Source organism: Boleophthalmus pectinirostris, unplaced genomic scaffold, assembly GCF_026225935.1.
Source record: "Boleophthalmus pectinirostris isolate CB_2022bp ecotype Guang Dong unplaced genomic scaffold, ASM2622593v1 HiC_scaffold_2, whole genome shotgun sequence".
Classification (NCBI taxonomy): domain Eukaryota; kingdom Metazoa; phylum Chordata; class Actinopteri; order Gobiiformes; family Gobiidae; genus Boleophthalmus; species Boleophthalmus pectinirostris.
In genome coordinates this window covers 42302930-42324718 of record NW_026571152.1, presented here as the reverse complement: position 1 = coordinate 42324718, position 21789 = coordinate 42302930, and the positions used below count along the sequence as shown (strand labels likewise).

The following is a 21789-nucleotide window of genomic DNA, read 5'->3' as shown; positions in this document are numbered from 1 at the left end:
GAGAGAGAATCCCGACTCCATGGAGCAGGATGTCCGCAAAGCGCGATCGGTCGATAGTCCTGGTTTAGTCCTCCTCTTCAGTCCTGGTTCAGTCCTGGTTCAGTTCTGGTTCAGTCCGTGGTGTAGGCAGCGCAAAAGTTTGATATAATCTCAGGTTAACGGGCAGGTGCGGTCCTGTAGTGCGCAGGTGCAGGTCTCCAAAAATGGACGTGTGCAGGACTCTGCGCTGGAGGCTCCATTACGGAATAATTGAATCTTTAGTTTGTTCCATAAAGAAGGAGGAAAATAACAAAAGGATGACAGCAGCAATAAGTTTTAAGAAGGATGTAACTGTCCTGTGTGAGAAAAGTGTATAAAGTTTGTGGTGAGGGGTTTTACAGACTTAAAACAGATATAATAATAATAATTGTAAAATATAAAGTTGATTACTTTGCAGATTATTTTTAGAACGTAACCCCCGGGATAAACAAGGGAACACTGTACCAGAAGCACATTTCAGAACATTTGTACAAAAAAACTACAGGGTTAGATGTTTTTTACGCAGAAAAAGACCTCATGGAGACGGAGGGAGGGCATCTGACACACAGGGTAATTTGAGAACAGGTTTGTAAACCCCAGGATCAGCAGATGATTTTGAAATCCCGTTGAATTGTGAATTGTCTTCATTATGACTCTTGTGATTGTACATCGTGTGCTCATAAAAACATGTGGGGCCATAACTGCACCTTTAAAACTCTGCTGTCGTCACGTTCTCGGGTTAAAGACGGTTTAAAGACGAGCAGGAGTTTACGACACGGGCACGTTCACAGGAAGCACTGCACAGACGATGATTACAACAACAACTAATCAACCATGTGTGGGTTTTTTTTTCATTGCACATTGGTGTTTTCAGCTGAGCACATGTTACTACAACGTGAACATGTTACTACAACGTGAACATGTTACTACAACGTGAACATGTTACTACAACGTGAACATGTTACTACAACGTGAACATGTTACTACAACGTGAACATGTTACTACAACGTGAACATGTTACTACAACGTGAACATGTTACTACAACGTGAACATGTTACTACAACGTGAACATGTTACTACAACGTGAACATGTTACTACAACGTGAACATGTTACTACAACATGTACAACGTGAACATGTTACTACAACGTGAACATGTTACTACAACGTGAACATGTTACTACAACGTGAACATGTTACTACAACGTGAACATGTTACTACAACGTGAACATGTTACTACAACGTGAACATGTTACTACAACGTGAACATGTTACTACAACGTGAACATGTTACTACAACGTGAACATGTTACTACAACGTGAACATGTTATTACAACGTGAACATGTTACTACAACGTGAACATGTTACTACAACGTGAACATGTTACTACAACGTGAACATGTTACTACAACGTGAACATGTTACTACAACGTGTGAACACTGTGAACATGTTACTACAACGTGAACATGTTATTACAACGTGAACATGTTACTACAACGTGAACATGTACAACGTGAACTTACAACGTGAACATGTTACTACAACGTGAACATGTTACTACAACGTGAACATGTTACTACAACGTGAACATGTTACTACAACGTGAACATGTTATTACAACGTGAACATGTTATTACAGCAGGGACATGTTATTGTTTTTAGTGGCAGGATAAACTATGACCATTGACATGCTCTAGTCTAGCACCAGTGACCTGCAAATACAAGGACTGGATGGAATATTTAAAAAAGTGTCTCCACACGTCTGCAACACTCTGACTCACGAGGAAATGAAGCCCTGTGTCCAAACTTCCAATCTGTCCCTTTAACCTGGGGAGTCTTGAGAGATTAACACCCCTCACATTCTCCTCCGGGTCCCGTAGACCCGAAGACATTTTTTCTTTCCTTCCCGCTGTCTTGGGGCGGGTCAATCACGCCAGGCAAGAAAATACATTTTAGCATGAGGGTTAAAGACTTACATTTTTTTTAAAGTAAAATGTGAAATGTTTGGGGATCATTGTTGAATTATAATGAATTTTATACATACAAATACAAATTTGATAAATATTAATCTCATAGATGTTAAGAATGTTAAGTTTGATGAATAAATGAGCAGACGATGTTAGTGGCATGGAATGACAATTCAATTACAATTCGAATAAAATGTTTTTGCGCCATTAATATTTTGTTGAGAGAAGTAGAGAAAGTGCAGCCCAGACTGTATTATGATAAGATAGGGATAAATTAAACTATAGTATAATGTAAGTATAGAATTTACAGCCCCGCCCCTTCACCTTTACAGCCCCGCCCCCTCACCTTTACAGCCCCACCCACCTCACCTTTACAGCCCCACCCCCTCACCTTTACAGCCCCCTCACCTTTACAGCCCCGCCCCCTCACCTTTACAGCCCCAGCCCCCTCACCTTTACAGCCCCACCCCCTCACCTTTACAGCCCCTCACCTTTTACAGCCCCGCCCCCTCACCTTTACAGCCCCCTCACCTTTGCAGCCCCCTCACCTTTGCAGCCCCCTCACCTTTGCAGCCCCGCCCCCTCACCTTTACAGCCCCCTCACCTTTACAGCCCCCTCACCTTTACAGCCCCCTCACCTTTGCAGCCCCCTCACCTTTGCAGCCCCCTCACCTTTACAGCCCCGCCCCCTCACCTTTGCAGCCCTCGCAGGTGAGAGCGTTGTAGTGGTATCCTGAAGCTTTGTCTCCACACACCACACACAGCTCCTCCCCCTTCACGCGCCCCGCCTGCATGTGCCTGCTCCGTTTGCACACGAGGGGCACCGAGGGCACCTCCTCCATCTCCGCGTCGTACCCGACCTCCAGGGGGCCCCGCCTCAGCTCGTACACCCCCGTGCTGTGGGGGAACCAGTCGTCGCCGCCGTACTGGGGGCAGTAGTTGTGCCCGGGGTAGTACGGCGAGGGGGCGGAGGGCATGTGGGGGTCCATGGGCGGGTACTGCATCCCCGGGCAACTGCTGAAGGGCAACATGTCTGAGTCCTGCAGGAGAGGCCCGGTTTGGTCCACCAGGATATCTGAAGGAAGAAGAACAGCATGATATATAAGTCACCTGTAAAACTCACACTGTTCCACCCACATTTGTCTATAAATGCTCCAAAATCGCTGCTGAAATCTGACACAAAGTCAGTTTGTTTGTGTAAAATGTTCAATTTGTGCATCAACAAGTCACACTGCACAGACTCTCTGGAGGGTTTATGGTCCAGACTTAAATTATTTACTGTGAGTGTGGACACATGCACATCAATATCCCGGTTATTATCCATATCCCGGTTCTGTCAGTTTTCAGGATACTGTGTTTACATGAGGACACTCATATCCCTGTGACATGATCAAATGTCGTATCCCGGTTTCTTGACATCCATCCATTCATCCATTTTCATGGATTATGGATTATCTGGGGCCGGGTCGCGGGGGCAACAGTCTAAGCAGGGACTCCCAGACTTCCTTCACCCCAGACACGTCCTCCAGCTCCTCTGGGGGGACCCCGAGGTGTTCCCAGGCCAGTCCAGAGACATAGTCCCTCCAGTGTGTCCTGGGTCTTCCCCGCGGCCTCCTCCCGGTGGGACATGAACACCTCCCGAAGGAGACGCCCAGGAGGCATCAGAACAGATGCCTGAGCCACTTCAGCTGCTCCTCTCGACGTGGAGGAGCAGCAGCTCTACTCCGAGCTTCTCCCGTGTGACTGAGCTCCTCACTCTGTCTCTAAGGGAGCTCCCAGACACCCTGCGGAGGAAACTCATTTGTGCCACTTGTATCCGTGATCTTGTCCTTTTGGTCATTACCCAGAGCTCATGACCAGAGGTGAAGGGAGGAACGAAGACTGACAGTAAATCGAGAGCTTCGCCTCTCGGCTCAGCTCCGCTTCACCACAACGGTCCGATACAGCGACCGCATCACTGCAGACGCTGCACCGATCCACCTGTCAATCTCGATCACTTTATTTATGTTGGTCACTTTATTTATGTCGCTACTGTTGATGGAAAGTGTTTGTCTTTTGGACACATGTCCAAAACTTTATGTTGCGGTGACCGGGATACTGCGTTTACATGCCACAGTCTGCTGCTTACTATCGGAACATACCAACTACAGTATCCTGGGTTCTAATAACCGGGATACTGCCTTATTCAGGACACTGAAACTGGGATCATACTGCGTATACATGCACCATGAAGACACTGGAATATTCAAAAAACCTGATCCTAACCAGGGATACTGATGTGCATGTAAACACAGTCTGTGAGAATCGGCCCCATTTGAAATAAAACAAACTGAACTTCCGGAATAAGGAGAATATTATAGAAATATAAAAAAAAGAGCTGCTCAGATAAACCAAGGATTTCTTCTTTCTTTTTCTCTCTTAACTTTGAAACCCCCAAAATACAGAAGTATCTTATAGTATGAAGAGCATTAAGCAGTTCACAAAAAAAAAAAAGAAAGAAAGAAAGAAAGAAAGACAAAGGCAAGAAAAAGAAATCTGAATAGAGGAGTATGTATGTTTGTAAAAGTAAATATATTTATGAAGTATTGTGTGAAGTATTTGTATGCCAGATTTTTATGATTTATTATATAATTTTGACTTAATTTGATGTGATTAAAACTACTGTAAATATGAATTATAGTTTTACACAAATTTAGAAGCAATTTAAAAAGAAAAGTTGAAAAATATGTTGAAAATGACAGGAAGTAGAGCAGCAGAATTCCGTCCAAAAGTTCCGCACAGTTTACAAGAAAATCTATATATTTTTTGATACTTTAAAGATAATTTCAGTAAAATAAAGGTGTTTTCTTATTTTTGCATTTATTAGATAATCATTTCTGTGTGCATTAGAGGAGTTTTTTTAGGTAACAGTTGGAATTCCCGAGTGTGACGTCACGACCAGAAAGTAAAATTTTAAACCTAGAAAATGTCAAAACTGGGAAAACGAGTATGAATTTTTTTTAACCAAATTTTAAATATAGTGTTTTTAATTGTGTAAAAGTGTAAAAGTGTTGTCTGAGCTTTCATAGGCACTTTAAACTTTAAACACGACTGACAGTCCAATAAAGAATTCCCAGAAAAGTTGCACATCGTCCCGTCAAAGATAAGACCGTTCGATTTGCAGTAGTTTGTAATAACACGACTATAAAACTAGAAATCATTAACAGCGAGCAGAGTCGAGGAGTAACAGATTACATGTACTGGAGTTATGTAATCAGAGTACAAATTATGAGTAACTGTATTCAGTTACAGTTACTTTCTTGAAATAAATGAATTACACGGCGGTATTTTCCTGTTTTCACATTTCGGGTGATATCCCTTTCTTTTTTTTTTTTCTCAGTAATTCCACTCATTGTCGGAAACTAAACCAGGTCCAAACCAGGTTTAAACCAGGTCTAAACCAGGTCCAAACCAGGTTTAAACCAGGTCTAAACCAGGACTAAACCAGGACTAAACCAGGTCTAAACCAGGTAAACCAGGTCTAAACCAGGCTAAACCAAGACTAAACCAGGACTAAACCAGGTAAACCAGGACTAAACCAGGTCTAAACCAGTCCAAACCAGGTAAACCAGGTAAACCAGACTAAACCAGGACTAAACCAGGACTAAACCAGGTCCAAACCAGGTTTAAACCAGGTAAACCAGGTCTAAACCAGGACTAAACCAGGACCAAACCAGGTCTAAACCAGGTCCAAACCAGGTTTAAACCAGGTCAAACAGCTAAACCAGGACTAAACCAGGTCTAAACCAGGACTAAACCAGGTCTAAACCAGAAAAAACAGGTCTAAAAAAGTAAACCAAATCAAGTAATCCAAAGTATTCAGATTACGTTACTTACCTAAAGTAATTTAATGGATTACATTACAAACTACATTCTGAGGATTGTAATCTGTATTCTGTAGGGGATTACATTTTAAACGTCACCTTCCCAACACTGACAGTGAGTGAGTTCACATGCCCACGAGTGTCTCGGTTCTGACAATATTCTGGATCTGGATACTCATGTCTCTGTGTGCATGAGGAACCAGAGTTTAGACCTCCCTTAGGTTTTAGACCTTTAGTAGTCCTGGTTTAGACCTGCTTTAGACCTGGTTTAGTCTTAGTTTGGTCCTGGTTTAGATCAAATTAGTCAAAAATAGAGACACCTGGGACATTTCTTGTATAAAACTGGGATAAATCAGTGGTTTTGTATAAATCTGCTGGGACAGGGGACATGAGGCTCAAATGTTTCTCAAATGTTTCCCTTTTCAAAACATATAGACCTTTTACACCGTATATTTACATGTATAGCGTATGTAAGAGTTTTTAAATGTCTTAACGAGATCTTAGTGTGAATCATGACTGTCAGAATAAAGTCAGTCTTTATTTCTATTGTGCTTTTCATATGTCACAAAGACTCTTTACAGAGCATTTATAGATTCATTATTCTTTTTCTCCACACCTGGTGATGGTAAACTACTATCGTAGCCACAGCTGCCCTGGGGCAGATCCCTCCGACCACCATCACTCATGCACCACTTTCAAACTGGGCAATGTGGGTGAAGTGTCTTGCCTAAGGACACAACGATAGTTTTGTGACTGGCGCCTCCTGTGGCTCCTCGTTTTCCCAGTGTCTCCATCCAAGTCCAGACCAGGACCAGACCTGCTGAGCTTCTGAGATCTGACAGGATCAGGCTTTGACAAACCGCTGTGGCCACAAAAATGTTCTTGGGGACCTTTTTGTCTGTGTTCCCAGAAATAAACTCCAGACACTTAACACGACTCGCTTCTTCTGTCGACATGACAAATAATTTGGACTCACCATTGCAGCACGCACTTTCTCCGAGAGGACATGGTTACAAAAAGCGTGTTTAAAGTGAAAATAAAGATAAAGAAGAGCAGACGTGTACGGTGCAGACGCGTCATGGTTGTAGCAGCTTTAATTCGTTGTCTCGTGGGATTGAGGCAGAAATACGCTGCAATTTGTTAAAAAAAAAAGCCAAATCAATCTAAAAAACACTTCAGCGACAAATACAAGGCCACACATCACTCGTAGGAGGTAGAAAGATCTGAAAAGTTGATTTTGCATCAGATGGGCCCTTTAAAAGTTTTGACAAGATCTTAGTGTAAGATCGAAAAACAATAAAATGGGAAAACGGTTTGTTATTTAATTTTAACATTTTTGTCTCAAACAAGCAAAAAAATACATTTCAATCTCAATCCGTAAACGACCCGTTTATGTGACTTAAATGGACTGAACCAGGACTGAGACTGGGACCAGACCAGGACCAGGCTTTGACCAGACCAGAACTAAGACCAGGATTGAGACGGGGAATGAGCCCAGGACCAGACCGCGACCAGACCAGGACCAGACCAGAACTAAGACCAGGACTGAGACCGGGATCAGAACGGGACTGAGACCAGTTTAGTCCTGGTTCAGTCCTGGTTTCAGTCCTGGTTTAGTCCTGGTTCAGTCCTGGTTTAGTCCTGGTTCAGTCCGGCATCTCAGTTTAAATCATGGAAACGGGAAATGGTCGTTATCCGTTTTTTCCATTATTGATTTAAACACAAAAAACAAATCTTTATCTGTTTTTTTTCCATTTTGGTTTTAAAGACAAATAATGAAGAATATATATATATATATTTTTTTTCGTTTCCTTAGTTTTGGTTTTATTTTGAAAAACGAATGAACAAACGACACACGGATTAACCTCGATTTCCAATATTTCAGTTTATTTCAAATAACACCAGTCAAAAAACAGACTCGGTGCCTATTTTAATTCTGATATTTTATTCTCTCTGGTTTATTTTCTGCCAGAAGGCCTCACCTGAAAAATCGTAGCAGTTTCGTGGACAAACATGTCGTCCTTTTTTTTATAGCGACGCGTTTATTTTCATGTTTTAGTAGAAAGTCACTGTCGAACTCCACGACGAGAAACCGGAAGCAGCGATAAACTCTTGACACTGAATTCACACGTGGCGCAAAACAGCAGAACTTCCGGAACAAATAAACCGAAGAGAATCAAATATCGAAATGAAAATTAAACTTTGAATTAAATACTGGAAATCGAGGTCGAAATCTGTTTTTTTTTTTGTTTGACACTAAAATGGAAAAACGAAATTACAAACTGTTTTCACATTTTATGATTTTTCGTTGAGTGAAATTCAAACGAACGAACGGTTCACGAAACACGGACCGTCGTCGGACTTTCTTTCAGGTAAAACGCTCGACCCCGTCCCGCCGTTCTCACTGACCTCTCCGGGACTCCGTTTGTACCATAGCCATCGCGTCAGACTCCCCACTCTAGTCCGCGGTCCGTTTTCTCTCCGTGCAGCTCCGCGAGTCCGGCTCCATTTTCACGTTGTTTTTTATTCCATATTTGCCGAGGAGTCTTGGACAAACACGGAGACTGTGCGGCGGCCGGAGAAACGTTCTGCTTGGCTCAGCTCGGTCGTGAAATCTCAGAGCAAAGGTTAAACGGGCTAAATATTAACCGAACAATCTCTTTTGTGTTTTATTACAAGTAGTCGCCCCACGTCTGAAGAACAGGAAGTGTCCGCTACCGTCAGGACGGAGCTGCGGACTGATCCAGGTCCGGGACCAGACCGGGACCAGATCAAGACCGAGACCGAGACCAGACCAGGACGAGACCAGAACTGAGACGGGGGACTGAGACTAAGACCAGGACTGAGACCGGGACCAAACCACAACCAGACCAGAACTAGGTCTAGGACTGAGACGGGGACTGAGATCGGGACCAGACTGGGACCAGTTTAGTCCTGGTTTACTCTTGGTTTAGTCCTGGTTTACTCTTGGTTTAGTCCTGGTTTAGTCTTGGTTTCGTCCTGGTTTAGTCCTGGTTTAGTCTTGGTTTAGTCCTAGACCGGGACTGAGACCGGGACTGAGACCAGGACTGAGACTGGGACCAGACCGGGACCAGATCAAGACTGAGACGGAGGACTGAGACTAAGACCAGGACTGAGACCGGGACCAAACCACAACCAGACCAGAACTAGGTCTAGGACTGAGACGGGGACTGAGATCGGGACCAGACTGGGACCAGTTTAGTCCTGGTTTACTCTTGGTTTAGTCCTGGTTTACTCTTGGTTGAGTCCTGGTTTACTCTTGGTTTAGTCCTGGTTTAGTCTTGGTTTCGTCCTGGTTTCATCCTGGTTTAGTCCTGGTTTAGTCTTGGTTTAGTCCTGGACCGGGACTGAGACAGGGGACTGAGACCAGGACCAAGACCGGGACTGAGACCAGAACCAGACTGAAACTGAGACCAGGACTGAGACCGGAACCAAACCGCGAACAGACCAGAACTAAGACTAGGACTGAGACGGGGATTGAGACTGGGACCAGACTGTGACTGAGACCAGTTTAGTCCTGGTTTGCTCTTGGTTTCGTCCTGGTTTCGTCCTGGTTTAGTCTTGGTTTAGTCTTGGTTTAGTCCTGGACTGGGACTGAGACCGGGACTGAGACCGGGACTGAGACCAGGACTGAGACTGGGACCAGACCGGGACCAGACCAGAGGATCAGAGCCCGCGGTAGGGCCGAAGCTCGAAGCTGAGGCTCGGACAAATGACATTTTGGTTCCACACGAGTAAACACAGACATTCTCACGTGTGACCAAGATCACACTAATGTTCATGGGCCTGTACACATACACACGTTGTATTGTGGATATAATGATCATGTGATGTGGGCTGGGCTCCTCATAAACTGCTTCTGTGCTGATGAACTGAACCCACCGACGCTTCATGGGGACCAGGTTGCTGTTTCTGATTGTGCTTGTTAAAGTTTTATGTTCAGACAAAATCTGCAGCCGAATAAAAACACTAAGGCGACGTTCAGACTGCAGGGTTTAACGCTCAATTTAGATTTTTTTTGTGAAATCTGATGTTTTTTCGAGGTCGTTCACATTTCCAGTTAAATGTGACTTGTATGTGACTCCAGTGTGAACATTAAACGGTCCAAAAGTGTCCCACATGTGACACTGGAGACACGACGACGTCAACCGCAGCGAGCGTCTCTGTGTTTACACAAGTTGTCCAAACATGGACGCAGCATCGAGCACCTGGAGATTTTAAAGTTCCTCTCGTACCGGAGCCAGAACATGAACAACTTACTTGTTTTAAGGAGGAGATTGAGAAGGAGAAGGACCAGGTTTTTGGTCGTGGTGTTTTGTGGGACAGAACGTTGAAAGGAACGTGTGGATGTGGAGACGGAGCCAAGAGTGGTGAGTGGTGGAGTTCATTAACAATTTTTGCCAACTTCAGTGCAGAATAGTGACGTTTGTGTCTTGTTGATAACGTGTAGGTGGATGAATGCACTTTGGCTGTTCACACTGAAGTCACATGTCAAAAGATCAGATATGTATCAGTTTCAGGAGCACATATCCAAGTGTCCTGGGTCACATTTTGAAAAAAAACGGATCTGTGTGGTTCAGACTGTCATTAAAAGATCAGATACAGGAACATAGAGACAAAAAAAGTCGGATTTGGATCACTTCAGGCTGCAGTCTGAACGTAGCCGTAGTCGTCCCTAGTTCCATTTTCCTGCTGTTCTGTTTTGATGATATTAAAATTGCCCCATAGTCCAGTTCATTAATCACTAATCACTAATGACTTTTCCAGCGCTACAATAAATACGTCAAAGTGCAGGACGTTGACACCAGGTTGAACTCTGGAAGTACGGGACGTTTTACAGATGACGTCAGGGATTCTTTGTCCGTTTTATGCTGAGTCACGCTTTGCTCAGATTTCATAAAAACGTCCGATTCACGACGTCACGACAGGAAAATCTAGAATCAGTTTAAACACGCAGGAAAACACAAAGCACAGAAAACGCAGAAAACTGTTCTGCAAAATCAGTCAAAATCAGTCTGTTGATCCGTTTCATTTGTTCGTTCGTTTTTCAAAAAATAAAATAAATAAATAATAAAATAAAATAAAAAACAACAGTTTTTTCACTATTTGTCTCCAAAACCAAAATGAAAAAAAATAAAAATAAATAAACAGATAATGATTCATTTTTTCAGTTTTTCGACTATGTGTGTGTGTGTATATATATGTGTGTGTGTTGTGTGTGTTATGTTGTGTGTGTGTGTGTGTTTGTATATGTATGTGTGTGTTGTGTGTGTGTGTGTGTGTGTTGTATATATGTTTGTGTGTGTGTGTGTGTATATATGTTTGTGTGTTTGTATGCGTTTGTGTATGTGTGTGTGTGTGTTTGTGTGTCGTACCAAACAGGTGTGCGCTCTCAGACAGGCAGAAGTCATCGTTGGGCGGGAGCTGTAGTGGCCCCACATTGATGTCGGGGCCCCACTCGTTCATCCAGGAGCCTCTGAGGGGCCTTCAGTGAGGAGGGGGGGGGGTCCTCAGAGAACGAGGGAGGGAAGGGGGATTCTATTACACTGGAAAACAAAAATTAAAACAAATATTAGATGGAATAATGGAAAACTTACATGTCAAACAGGGGTGGAGTCAGCAAGTCTGGGGGCCCTAGGTGAAGTTCAGTTTGGGGGCCCCACTATAATGCACCGTATGTGTTTTTTAAATATATTTATTGTCTATTTTTCCCCATTGTTCTTGAGATATGCACATCTCCATTTATTTGAATTATGGTGGATTGGAAACTTGTCTTATTAGTTCAGTCGCCAACTAGAAAACCAGTGTTAACGGCCCCAGGCCTTAGTTCTAATATTTCTGCAGAGTTCTCTTGATTCCTGCTGCACGAGCCCTGGTGCATGATTGGTGGGGCAAGTCCACGCCCACCTCACCTGCAGCCACGCCCCCTATTTAAGGAGATCGCCAGCACCTGTTCGGGGCTGCTGGCCTTGGTGGCCAGAATGTCATTTTGGTTTCGTGTGTGTAGTTTAGTCTAGTCTGTTTTGTGCCTTTTTTGATTTGGTCACTTGATTCTGTTTGTGGGTTTATGTGGTTTGATTTGGGGAACTTGTGTTTTGGTTTAGTGTGTGTCCCTAAGTTTTACCACTCGTTTTTGTGTAAGCCTGCGTGACCCCTTTTCTGGCACAAAACTCTGTTTATTCTGTTGTTCTGTTTCTTAGTTTAGGTTATTTTCTGTATATTTTTAGTCTTTTGTTAATTTACATTTTACCTTCCTGTTAATTAAACATTATTTTATTTACTCCATTTTACATCCTGGTTTTATTTTTGTTACTTCCCTTTCTCCCCTAACAAAGGGGACGTAACAACCAGAACTGAAAGTAGTTTTATGTTTTTGCTAGAACAATTACATTTTTGTTTACATCCATTACAAAAATTATTATTTTTCTTATGATTATTATTTAAAAGTAAACTACTCTCATTTAGGCCCTGTCCACTCTAGTTTGTATTCAGGATGTTTTGGTTGTGGGTGCAGTGTTCGTTCACACTAATCAGATTGAAAACGGCCCCAGAGACGGAACGATCTGGTGCCTCCAGCTCCCACAAATTCATGTTTGTACAGATCCCATCCGGCACCGTGTGGACGCCTGAAAACACTGATCCTCTGATGTAGGTCTGTGCACCGCCAAGTCATTCACCGCCAAAACACTAAGAGGTGAGAATATGTGTCCATTCATATAAACGTGTGTCTGTGTGTATGACCTGCAGACGTATAATCTCTGAAAAGTTTAACATGAACCATCTCCAACACGACAAAGATGTTCATTTTGTCTTCTTATATACTTTAACTTTCTTTTTAAAGACAATACAGTAAAGTGTATTTACCTTGTTGACATGTTTTGGCTGCTGCTGCATCTTCGGTACTGTCACCGGTGTTGGTGATGACATGTCGTATATCAGCTGTTGTTATTTCCTGTAGGTGTGGTCAGTCTGATGGACCTGGCGTTTCGCTCAGACTGACCACGCCTCCCGTCGCCCGGTGTCTCTGGAGGAGGGTGTCCCAGGTGTGTGAAAGGAGGAACGCTCCATCATCTTGATTAATCCTGTCCGAGTGTCCGTGCCTCATTTCCTGATTTCACTGTCCTCCCTGATCCAGCGTTTGAACTTGTTGTTTTCCGATCCAACGGCCTGAGCTCCGTCCCGATCCAGAATGTGGTTATTTCTTATACAGTGTCTGAGATGGCAGATTTTAGCCCACAGGAAGCCCACAGGAAGTAACAACAGCTGATATACGACACATCAACACCAACACCAGGGACAGTTCTGAAGATGCAGCCGCTGAAACATGTCAACAAGTACACTTTACTGTATTGTCTTTAAAAAGAACCCAAGAAGTTAAAGTTCATCTCCAACACGATAGAAACACAGAACAGACTCACCATCAGCAGAACATCCCTCTGTCACAGAAAGAACACTCATATTCCACTGAGTCGTGTCCTTTAGTCCGACAGAAGCTGAACCGCATCAGCGACACAAGGAAAGAACTGTTTTTATCATTGCTCAGTTTATGTAAATGAGTCATGTGGTTTTAAGTTTAATTTCTGTATAAAGTAAACAAATATGCTCAAAGTTGTGTGGATAGGGAAGGATTGCGGACACAGAAACGACGTGTCTGGATGCAGATCGTTTCCGATACGGTGATACGCGGATTCGTTTCAGTGTGAACGGGGTCGAAGAGAAGAACACTGAGGGAAATTGGTTGGGGGCCCCTCCAGGTTTAAATGTCAGTATATATGTTTTTTTTTTAATTAAAACTGGTAAAATATCCCAAAATATCAGTCAAATTATTCAAACTCACAGATTGTTTATATAAATGGACATAGTGAACCTGCTAGTCACTTCGTTCCCAGCAGGAAGTGAGCGCTCCCGGCTCCAATTCATTTTGTTTTGAAAAAGTGTTGCCTCTTTCTCTCTCTGCAAATGTTCGTATAAACCCGCTCTACGTGATCCTGGTGTTTTTATTTCACTGTTTCATCCATAAATAAATTCCTATGATGTTGTCCTGCTCTCAGATGGGGGCACAAGCCAGATTTCCCGATCGATTACACTGCACTTTACGGTGAATTATCCAAAATGTGACCTCAGAAATGTTGAACCTGATATTTTCAATTAGTGACTAAACCCTCGAACTACGGAAGCAGAGAGGGTCACAACGAACGCAAACGCCGCAACAGATACAAATGCGACAACACAACAAAAAGCCACAACAAACCAAAAAAAAAAGCCACAACGGAAATGACCGTGGGACTCTATTTTAATGCAAACGCCGCAACAAATACAAACGCCACAACACAAAGGCAAATGCCGCAACACATTAAAAAGCCACAACACTTTAAAAAGCCGCAACACATTAAAAAGCCACAACGGAAGTGACCACGGGACTCTATTTTCCGACGGAGCGATCGAGCGGCAAGTGAAGAAGAAGAACTACAATGTGAAAAGTAAAGGAACGGAGAAGTTGGAAATGTAAGTAAAAGTAATTTATTGTTTTATCATTATTCGTTTCACGTTGTAGTTCTTCTTCTTCACTTGCCGCTTGATCGGTCCGTCGGAAAATAGAGTCCCGCGGTCACTTCTGTTGTGGCTTTTTGTTGTGTTGTCGCATTTGGGTCCAGTCAAGTGGTAACGGAGGGAAACAGGGGCAGATTTTTAACATTCAAATGTCTCTTATTCAGAAACTAGAGGAACTATTGAAATAAGTAAAGTATCAGAATGTAGGAAAGAGTTACACTCCAACAGGGTCAAGTTAAACCTGTGAGATTCTTTCAAGTTGTTGACAAAAATTTTTAAAACTCATGTCGGTAACGGAGGGAATGAAATATGCAGCACTTTTTGGGCAATAAATCCAAACAGTGATAACTCTTGGTTCTCACTTCCATATCCTTAACAAACTGGTTTGAATATTTGCTTCATATAGTTTTCTACCATATGGTACAAGATTAGGTTGAAAAGCCTCTTACTTTTTGTTTGATTTTTTATTAAGAAAGGTCATGGTAACGGAGGGAAAAGTAAAAAAAATTGTGCAAACAAGTAAAATCTTTGCAGAACATGTTCAAAATCTGAAAGAGCCAATATGAGCTCAGAGGTGCGGTCACGTTTATCAAAAAGAAAATCAGAACAAACATTATGAAATTGTGTAAATCTGTTAAAGAGGTGGAGCTGTGGAACAACTGTACAGAAAACCTCAAACTGTGCACCAGTTTCTTTCACTTTATAAAGAAGTTTAAATGTTTAACTCTGGACAGAAACATGAAATATGAGACTTAGTTTGTGCTGTAGAACTTTGTTGTTCTGTTTCTGATTTGTTTGTTTCCTCTCGCTGTTTTTATGAAGATGAACTGATGTCAAGACGAAGCTCTGACAAAGGAATAAAGGGGAAAGACAGAATAAACTCAAGCTTCAGTCTGCACCTTTTCAGTCTGTGTGTGTTAAATATGACTGTTTATGAATTAATGTCAAAATGTACCTGTGACCCAAATAAATAAATAAACAAGTAGAAGGTGCAGGATTTTACATCATTTGTCACTTTTTTCTTCTGAAAACTTTAATATTACTTCAAATTGAAAGGAAACTATTTCTATAAAATATGTCAGTCCTTTAACTTCTTAGGTTCTTTTTAAAGACAATGCAGTAAAGTGTATTACCTTGTTGAACAACAGCTGATATACGACACGTCACCACCAACACCGGTGACAGTTCTGAAGATGCAGCAGCCGAAACATATCAACAAGGTAAATACACTTTACTGTATTGTCTTTAAAAAGAACCTAAGAAGTTAAAGTATATAAGAAGACATAATGAACATCATTGGCTTAATATGTCAGTCCTTCCAAGCAAATTTTTATCATTTTAAATATTTTTTTTTTGAAAAATCATGAACCTTCATCAACAGTTCAAAGATGGAATAACACAAGATATGATGAAATACATCCATTTATTTACATGATTTTTGGGTCTTTGAAATTTGGGAAATAATTTTTGTTCCATGTTTCATTCATGGTCTGTTTAAAACGGATGGAACTTTAGAACCAAAAATGGTCCAGAAAAAAGGTCAACAGTTTCATAAACTAGAGAACATATGTATCTGTTCAATACATTTTTATATCAGATGAATTAACTTGATTTTTGGCCTTGTTGTTTACTTCTGCTTGACCGGGCCCGGTGTCTGTCTCCAGTGCGACGTGTGGTTTAACTTTCTGTTTCCATGGACTCAAGCAGGTGATGAACGTTACACAGTGTAGCTTTAAAATAACAGCTCTGACATCAGCATTATTGAAAGTGAAAGTGTTTAACAGAATTACAGCTCCAGCAATGACCGAGGTGACAGTGACACGCACACACACCGGGACACGAGACACGGGGCTGGGACACACTTCTGCAAACACCATGGAGATTTAACCGATTTTAATCAGAGTCAGAGCAGAGAGTCAGTGCTCGTGTTTCAAACAGGCAGCGCTCTTTACGTTTCATTCTGAATTATTATTTAAGGTTATTTAAGACATTTTAACCTCTGTTCCGTTACATTTGTTCAGACGTGTAACTATAATTGCACAATAACTCTGCTCTGAAGTCAGACAGTCTGCAGTCAACTTGTTTCACAATAATCCTCGATTCCACCATTTGGCAATTTTTCTAATTCTTGATTATTAAAAACCTGAATGAATTAATGAATTACTGGGACATAAACCGTGATACAACTATTGAAAAAGTGTTAAGAGAGCTTGAGTTGAATTGATTCTAATTCTCTGTTGAGGTATTGGTCAATAACACCTGATACATGTTCAAAAAGAAGTGCCTCATCTTTAAAAAAGTAGAATTTTATAGATGTATCAAGAATTTCAGACTTCCGGTCATCACGCATTTCACACTGGGAAGGATTTTCTGAAAAAGTGAGCATCAAACCTCCATGTTTGTTTTCCCAGTGGGATGTGTCTATTGTCAAAGTCGATCTTTTCAAGTCTTTTGAACCATATCACTTTTGTTTCTGGTTCTGATATTGTCATATTTTAGTTTTGGTATTTGGACATTGTAATTGTTTGGTTGTTGGATCCTAACAATTACTCAAGAAATTTGTTTGCGAACTCCATAAATGCAAAAGTGAATCAGATGTGTGTGACTGCAAACGTTCAAACTGTTTCTCTTCCCAACGGAATTGAAAAATAGTGAAGGTGAAGGCGATGGGCAGGATTGATCCACAGGAAGAACCAAAAAGGAAACATTTGTCTGACTAAATCATCCTGAGTTTACAGAGAACATTTTGTATGTGGAGCGACAACAAAACAAAATCCCGATCCTTCGCTCAACCTCGGTTATGAATTTAAAAAGTCAACGCCAAAGTGAAAGGCTCCAACTGTTCACCAAGAAACACCTTCCACTGCAAAGAGACCAAGACGTGATGTTGCTGTAAAACCACAAGAACAAGAAAGTGCAGCTCAGTCTGTTTGTCTTCTGCTCCTCTCCATTAACAATTTTTGGATTTTGTTTTGTCGTCGCTCCACATACAAAATGTTCTCTGCAAACTCAGGATGATTTCTTAGGCAGACAAATGTTTCCTTTTTGGTTCTTCCTGTGGATCAATCCTGCCCATCACCTTCACCTTTCACTATTTTTCAATTCCGTTGGGAAGAGAAACAGTTTGAACAGAGGTTTGAGTCACACACATCTGATTCACTTTTGCATTTATGGAGTTCACGCAGACAAATTTCTTGAGTCGTTTTCCGCTGTTAGGATCCAACAACCACACAATTACGACGTCCGAATCCCAAAACTAAAATATGACAACATCAGAACCAGAAACAAAAACGATATGAAGACTTGAAAAGATCGACTTTGACAATAGATGACCGGAAGTTTGAAAATCTTGATGCATCTATTGTCATTAAAGTGTCATGACCGTAACAACCTCCATGCCAGTCCCAAATATTTATTCAAAGCGAAATTCCTCTCATGACTCTTCTGTTACAGGAATCGGGCGACACAGAAGCCACCATAAAACCAAGAAACAACGAGTGTGCGAGTGTAAAACGTGGTGTGTGTTACTTTTATTCACCGTTTTAACAACACAACTGTTTTCCTGTTCTGATTTGTCGTACATTTCAGATTAATCACATGTACTTAACAGTGTTGGGAGCAACGAGTTATAAAAGTAACAAATTACTGTGTTGCTTTTTGCTGTAATGCAGTAATGTGGCGTTACAGGGGAAAAAATTGTAATATTTTACTCGGTACAAATGTGAGTAACACGCGTTAAAATGCTTTTTTAACCCAGATTGAAGTGGTGCGTTTTTCTTCATAGAAATTCGCTAAAATCACCGCGATATCAGCAGCGGTGAAAGGTACACCGTCAGTTAACCGCGGGCGAAAGGACCAACGGAGAAGTCTACGCTGTTTAGACCTGGTTTAGACCTGGGTCAGTTCTGGTTTAGACCTGGTTTAGATCTGGGTCAGTTCTGGTTTAGACCTGGGTCAGTTCTGGTTTAGACCTGGTTTAGATTTGGGTCAGTTCTGGTTTAGACCTGGTTTAGACCTGGGTCAGTTCTGGTTTAGACCTGGGTCAGTTCTGGTTTAGACCTGGGTCAGTTCTGGTTTAGACCTGGTTTAGATCTGGGTCAGTTCTGGTTTAGACCTGGTTTAGACCTGGGTCAGTTCTGGTTTAGACCTGGGTCAGTTCTGGTTTAGACCTGGTTTAGACCTGGGTCAGTTCTGGTTTAGACCTGGTTTAGACCTGGGTCAGTTCTGGTTTAGACCTGGTTTACAGTCGTCTCTCGCTCTATCGCACTTTCACCTTTCACAGTCTCGCTGTTTTGCAGATTTTTTTTGTCCAGTTTTGTTTTTTGCTATTTCGGGTACCGCAAATAGTTGCTGAAATCAGGACCGTGAGCCCGAGCAGCGGGTCCGTAAACCACGATCGGGCAGCGCCGCTCTTAGCTCTTACCGGAGCAGAGCCGCTCCTTTCTCCTGCGTCACCTTCGAGCCCGTCCCGACAGCGAGTCCTGTTTTAGTCCTAGTTCAGTTCTGGTTTAGTCCTGTTTTAGTTCAGTCCTGGTTTAGTTCTCCTCTTCAGTCCTGGAATCAGTCAGAGGTTAGTCCTGTTATAGTCCTGGTTTAGACCTGGTTCTGTCCATATACGGCGCAAAAGTTCAGCATCTTCGCAGTTATTTTGGTGAGAGTAACTTAAAGTAATGCAATAGTAATGTAACGCCTCACATTTTAAACGCAGTAATATTGTAATGTCACGAATTCACTTTGAAATGACAGTAATAAGTCATAAATAAATAACGCATTACAGTTTTAAAGTCACTTGCCCAACAGTGGTGCTTAATGTGAACATACATACGACTCCGCACGTGACCCTCTCATGGCCCATCGCCGCCGCCTCGCACTTTTAATTACCTATAGAGTAATTTCCCCTGAGATCCAACCCACAACCTCTGCACACCTCCACAGCCACACGACGTACACGATTTACAAAATGTGAGGTCCAGTTACGATCATTTAACAGCCCTTACCTTTAGCCTTCGGTTTAAATCACAGTCCGGGTTTCGTTGAAAATATTCTTAATTGTTTTATCTCCGTGGCGACAGCAGCCCGAGCGCGTATCCGGTCTGTGTGTGTGTGTGTGTGTGTTTGGACTCAGTGGGAACATGTGTGAGCGGCCGGGGGTCAGGGAGAGACGCTCGGTGGTTATTAATTAAGCCCGACCATCACATACAGTCCCCTAAAAAAAAAACCTCTTATCTCAAATGTACGAATTCAGGAGACGAAATCCCTCCCACGGCCGAGACACGCGGCGTTACGAGACCGGCCTCCTCCATCCAACGGAATTTACTACTGATAATGTTTATGATTTTATTATTCGGGCTGATAATCGTCTTATCAGTTGTTTTAAATGTGCTACTATTTTTCTGATCCGTGTTCTAGTGTCGTTTCCTCGACGGAAACAAACCTGGAGTTGTGTTTGTTTGTTTCATTCACGCACGTTTAACTCACAAACTTTAGGCTCTTTAGTTCTTCTCACACTCGCTGTTCCACCTTGTGATGTCATGTGGTGATACAGGAAGTGCTCCACTGTGTTTTTAAACTCCACACACCTTCACTAGAATCATTTTGGATGATTTCAGACCTGGGATTGCCAAACTCTACTGAACTAAAGGTTAAAAAAAAAAGTTGATGTTAACTTGAAAACTGCTTCTTCGTGACATCACAAGGTGGAACACAACATTTTGAGCTTTGGAGATGTAAACAGCACTGTTGGGCAAGTTACTTTAAAACTGAAATGCATTATTTATTTATGACTTATTACTGTCATTTCAAAGTAATTTGTTACATTACAATATTACTGTATTTAAAATGTAAAACATTACACAACTATTACATTACTTTAAGTTACTCTCACCAAAATAACTGCAAAGATGCTGAACTTCTGCGCCAGATATGGACTGAACCAGGTCTAAACTAGGACTAAACCAGGTCTAAAGCAGAAGTGACCCAGGTCTAAACCAGGTCTAAACAGCGTGGAGTTCTGCGTCGGTTCTTTCGCTCGCGGTCACCTGACGGTCTACACGGGCGCGTCTTCGGTGTTTCATCGCTGCTGATATCGCGGTGATTTTAGCAAATTTGTATGAAGAGAAACAAAAAACCCACCACTTCAATCCAGGTTTAAAAAAAGCATTGTTACGTGCGTTGCTCACATTTGTATCGGGTAAAATATTTATTTTTTTCACCCTGTAAAGCCACATTAATGGCAAATGAGCAAAAACAGCAAAAAGCAACAGATTACAGTAATTCGTTACTTTTATAACACGTTGCTCCCAACACTGGTAAACAGACTAATAAAACTGTCCTCAAACTAAAATAAAGAGTTACTCAAACATGTGTGAATGAAACAAAACACAACTCCAGGTCTGTTTTTGAAGAGGAAACTCATTGGGGTGTAACAATGTTGGCGACATCACGATCGTTTCATATTAAACTGAGCGTCTTTAAGCAAAAATAAGAAAAATTGGCCTCTGCACCCGTTGTGGAAGCACCGGCGGCTTTAAGTCTGAGGTTTTAAAGCATTTTGTGTTTGTCGTGACACGAAACGAGAAAGAAGAAAAGGTGAGAAGTCATGAGATAAACCCACACGCCGAAAATGTTCAAGAATGTTCAAGAAAATCAAGTCGGGACAGAAAACTCTACGTGAATCATTTACAACAGCTCAAGAAATAACCAAATGCATCGCAGAATATAAAGCCAGTGATTTGATCCATTTTCCACGGTGACGGTGTCGGGTTTAAAAGGTTCGTGGCAAAACTGGTGCTGAAATATAAAGTACCATTGCATTTAAGTTTGTTTGTTTTTTATCTCCCATAAGGACAACTCAAATATACACTGAGTAATAATGTTTTTAACACAGCTTTGAGCACATTTGTTTACATTTTACAGAAATGAAACCTAAAGTCACATGACTCATTTGCATAAACCTGAAAATAAAAACAGCTCGCTCCTTGTGCTGATGCGGTTCAGCTTCTGTTGGACTAAAGGCTCCTGACGACAGTTTTATTACAATTGTTTAATTGTTACTTGAATTTTGCACTTCAACTTCACAGTCTTTTCAGTCTGTTCAAAATGTCACTGATATGAAAATGACAATAAATGTTTCACCAAATGATGCTCAAAACATTTTATAATCTCAGTCTTTTCATTATGTAGAATATTGTAATATTGTGAGTTTTCCCACGATATCATAATAAATATCGCACCGTGAGGTTCATAATGTGACGATATTGCATCATGAGACTTGGATATCGTGACACCCCTAATTTTTGTTTATTTCTCTTAAAATATGTCTCTTCTGCTTGTTAGTTGTTATGATTTGCCTGAAATGTTCCATA

The 21789-nt window shown here is 41.7% G+C and overlaps 1 protein-coding gene across 1 annotated transcript in view; it reads right to left on the bottom strand.

The window, feature by feature from the left end:
• The window catches only part of nr1h4 (nuclear receptor subfamily 1, group H, member 4), a 50165-nt gene extending 30597 nt beyond the window's left edge, over positions 1 to 19568 (bottom strand). The window contains exons 1-3 of the mRNA XM_055155801.1: positions 19423 to 19568; positions 11251 to 11421; positions 2686 to 3066 (exon numbers count right to left, since the gene is read on the bottom strand). Of these exons, the coding sequence (XP_055011776.1) occupies positions 2686 to 3066; positions 11251 to 11341 (472 nt within the window). The 5' untranslated portion in view covers positions 11342 to 11421; positions 19423 to 19568. The remainder of the gene's footprint in view (positions 1 to 2685; positions 3067 to 11250; positions 11422 to 19422) is intronic.
• Positions 19569 to 21789: the final 2221 nt, after the last annotated feature.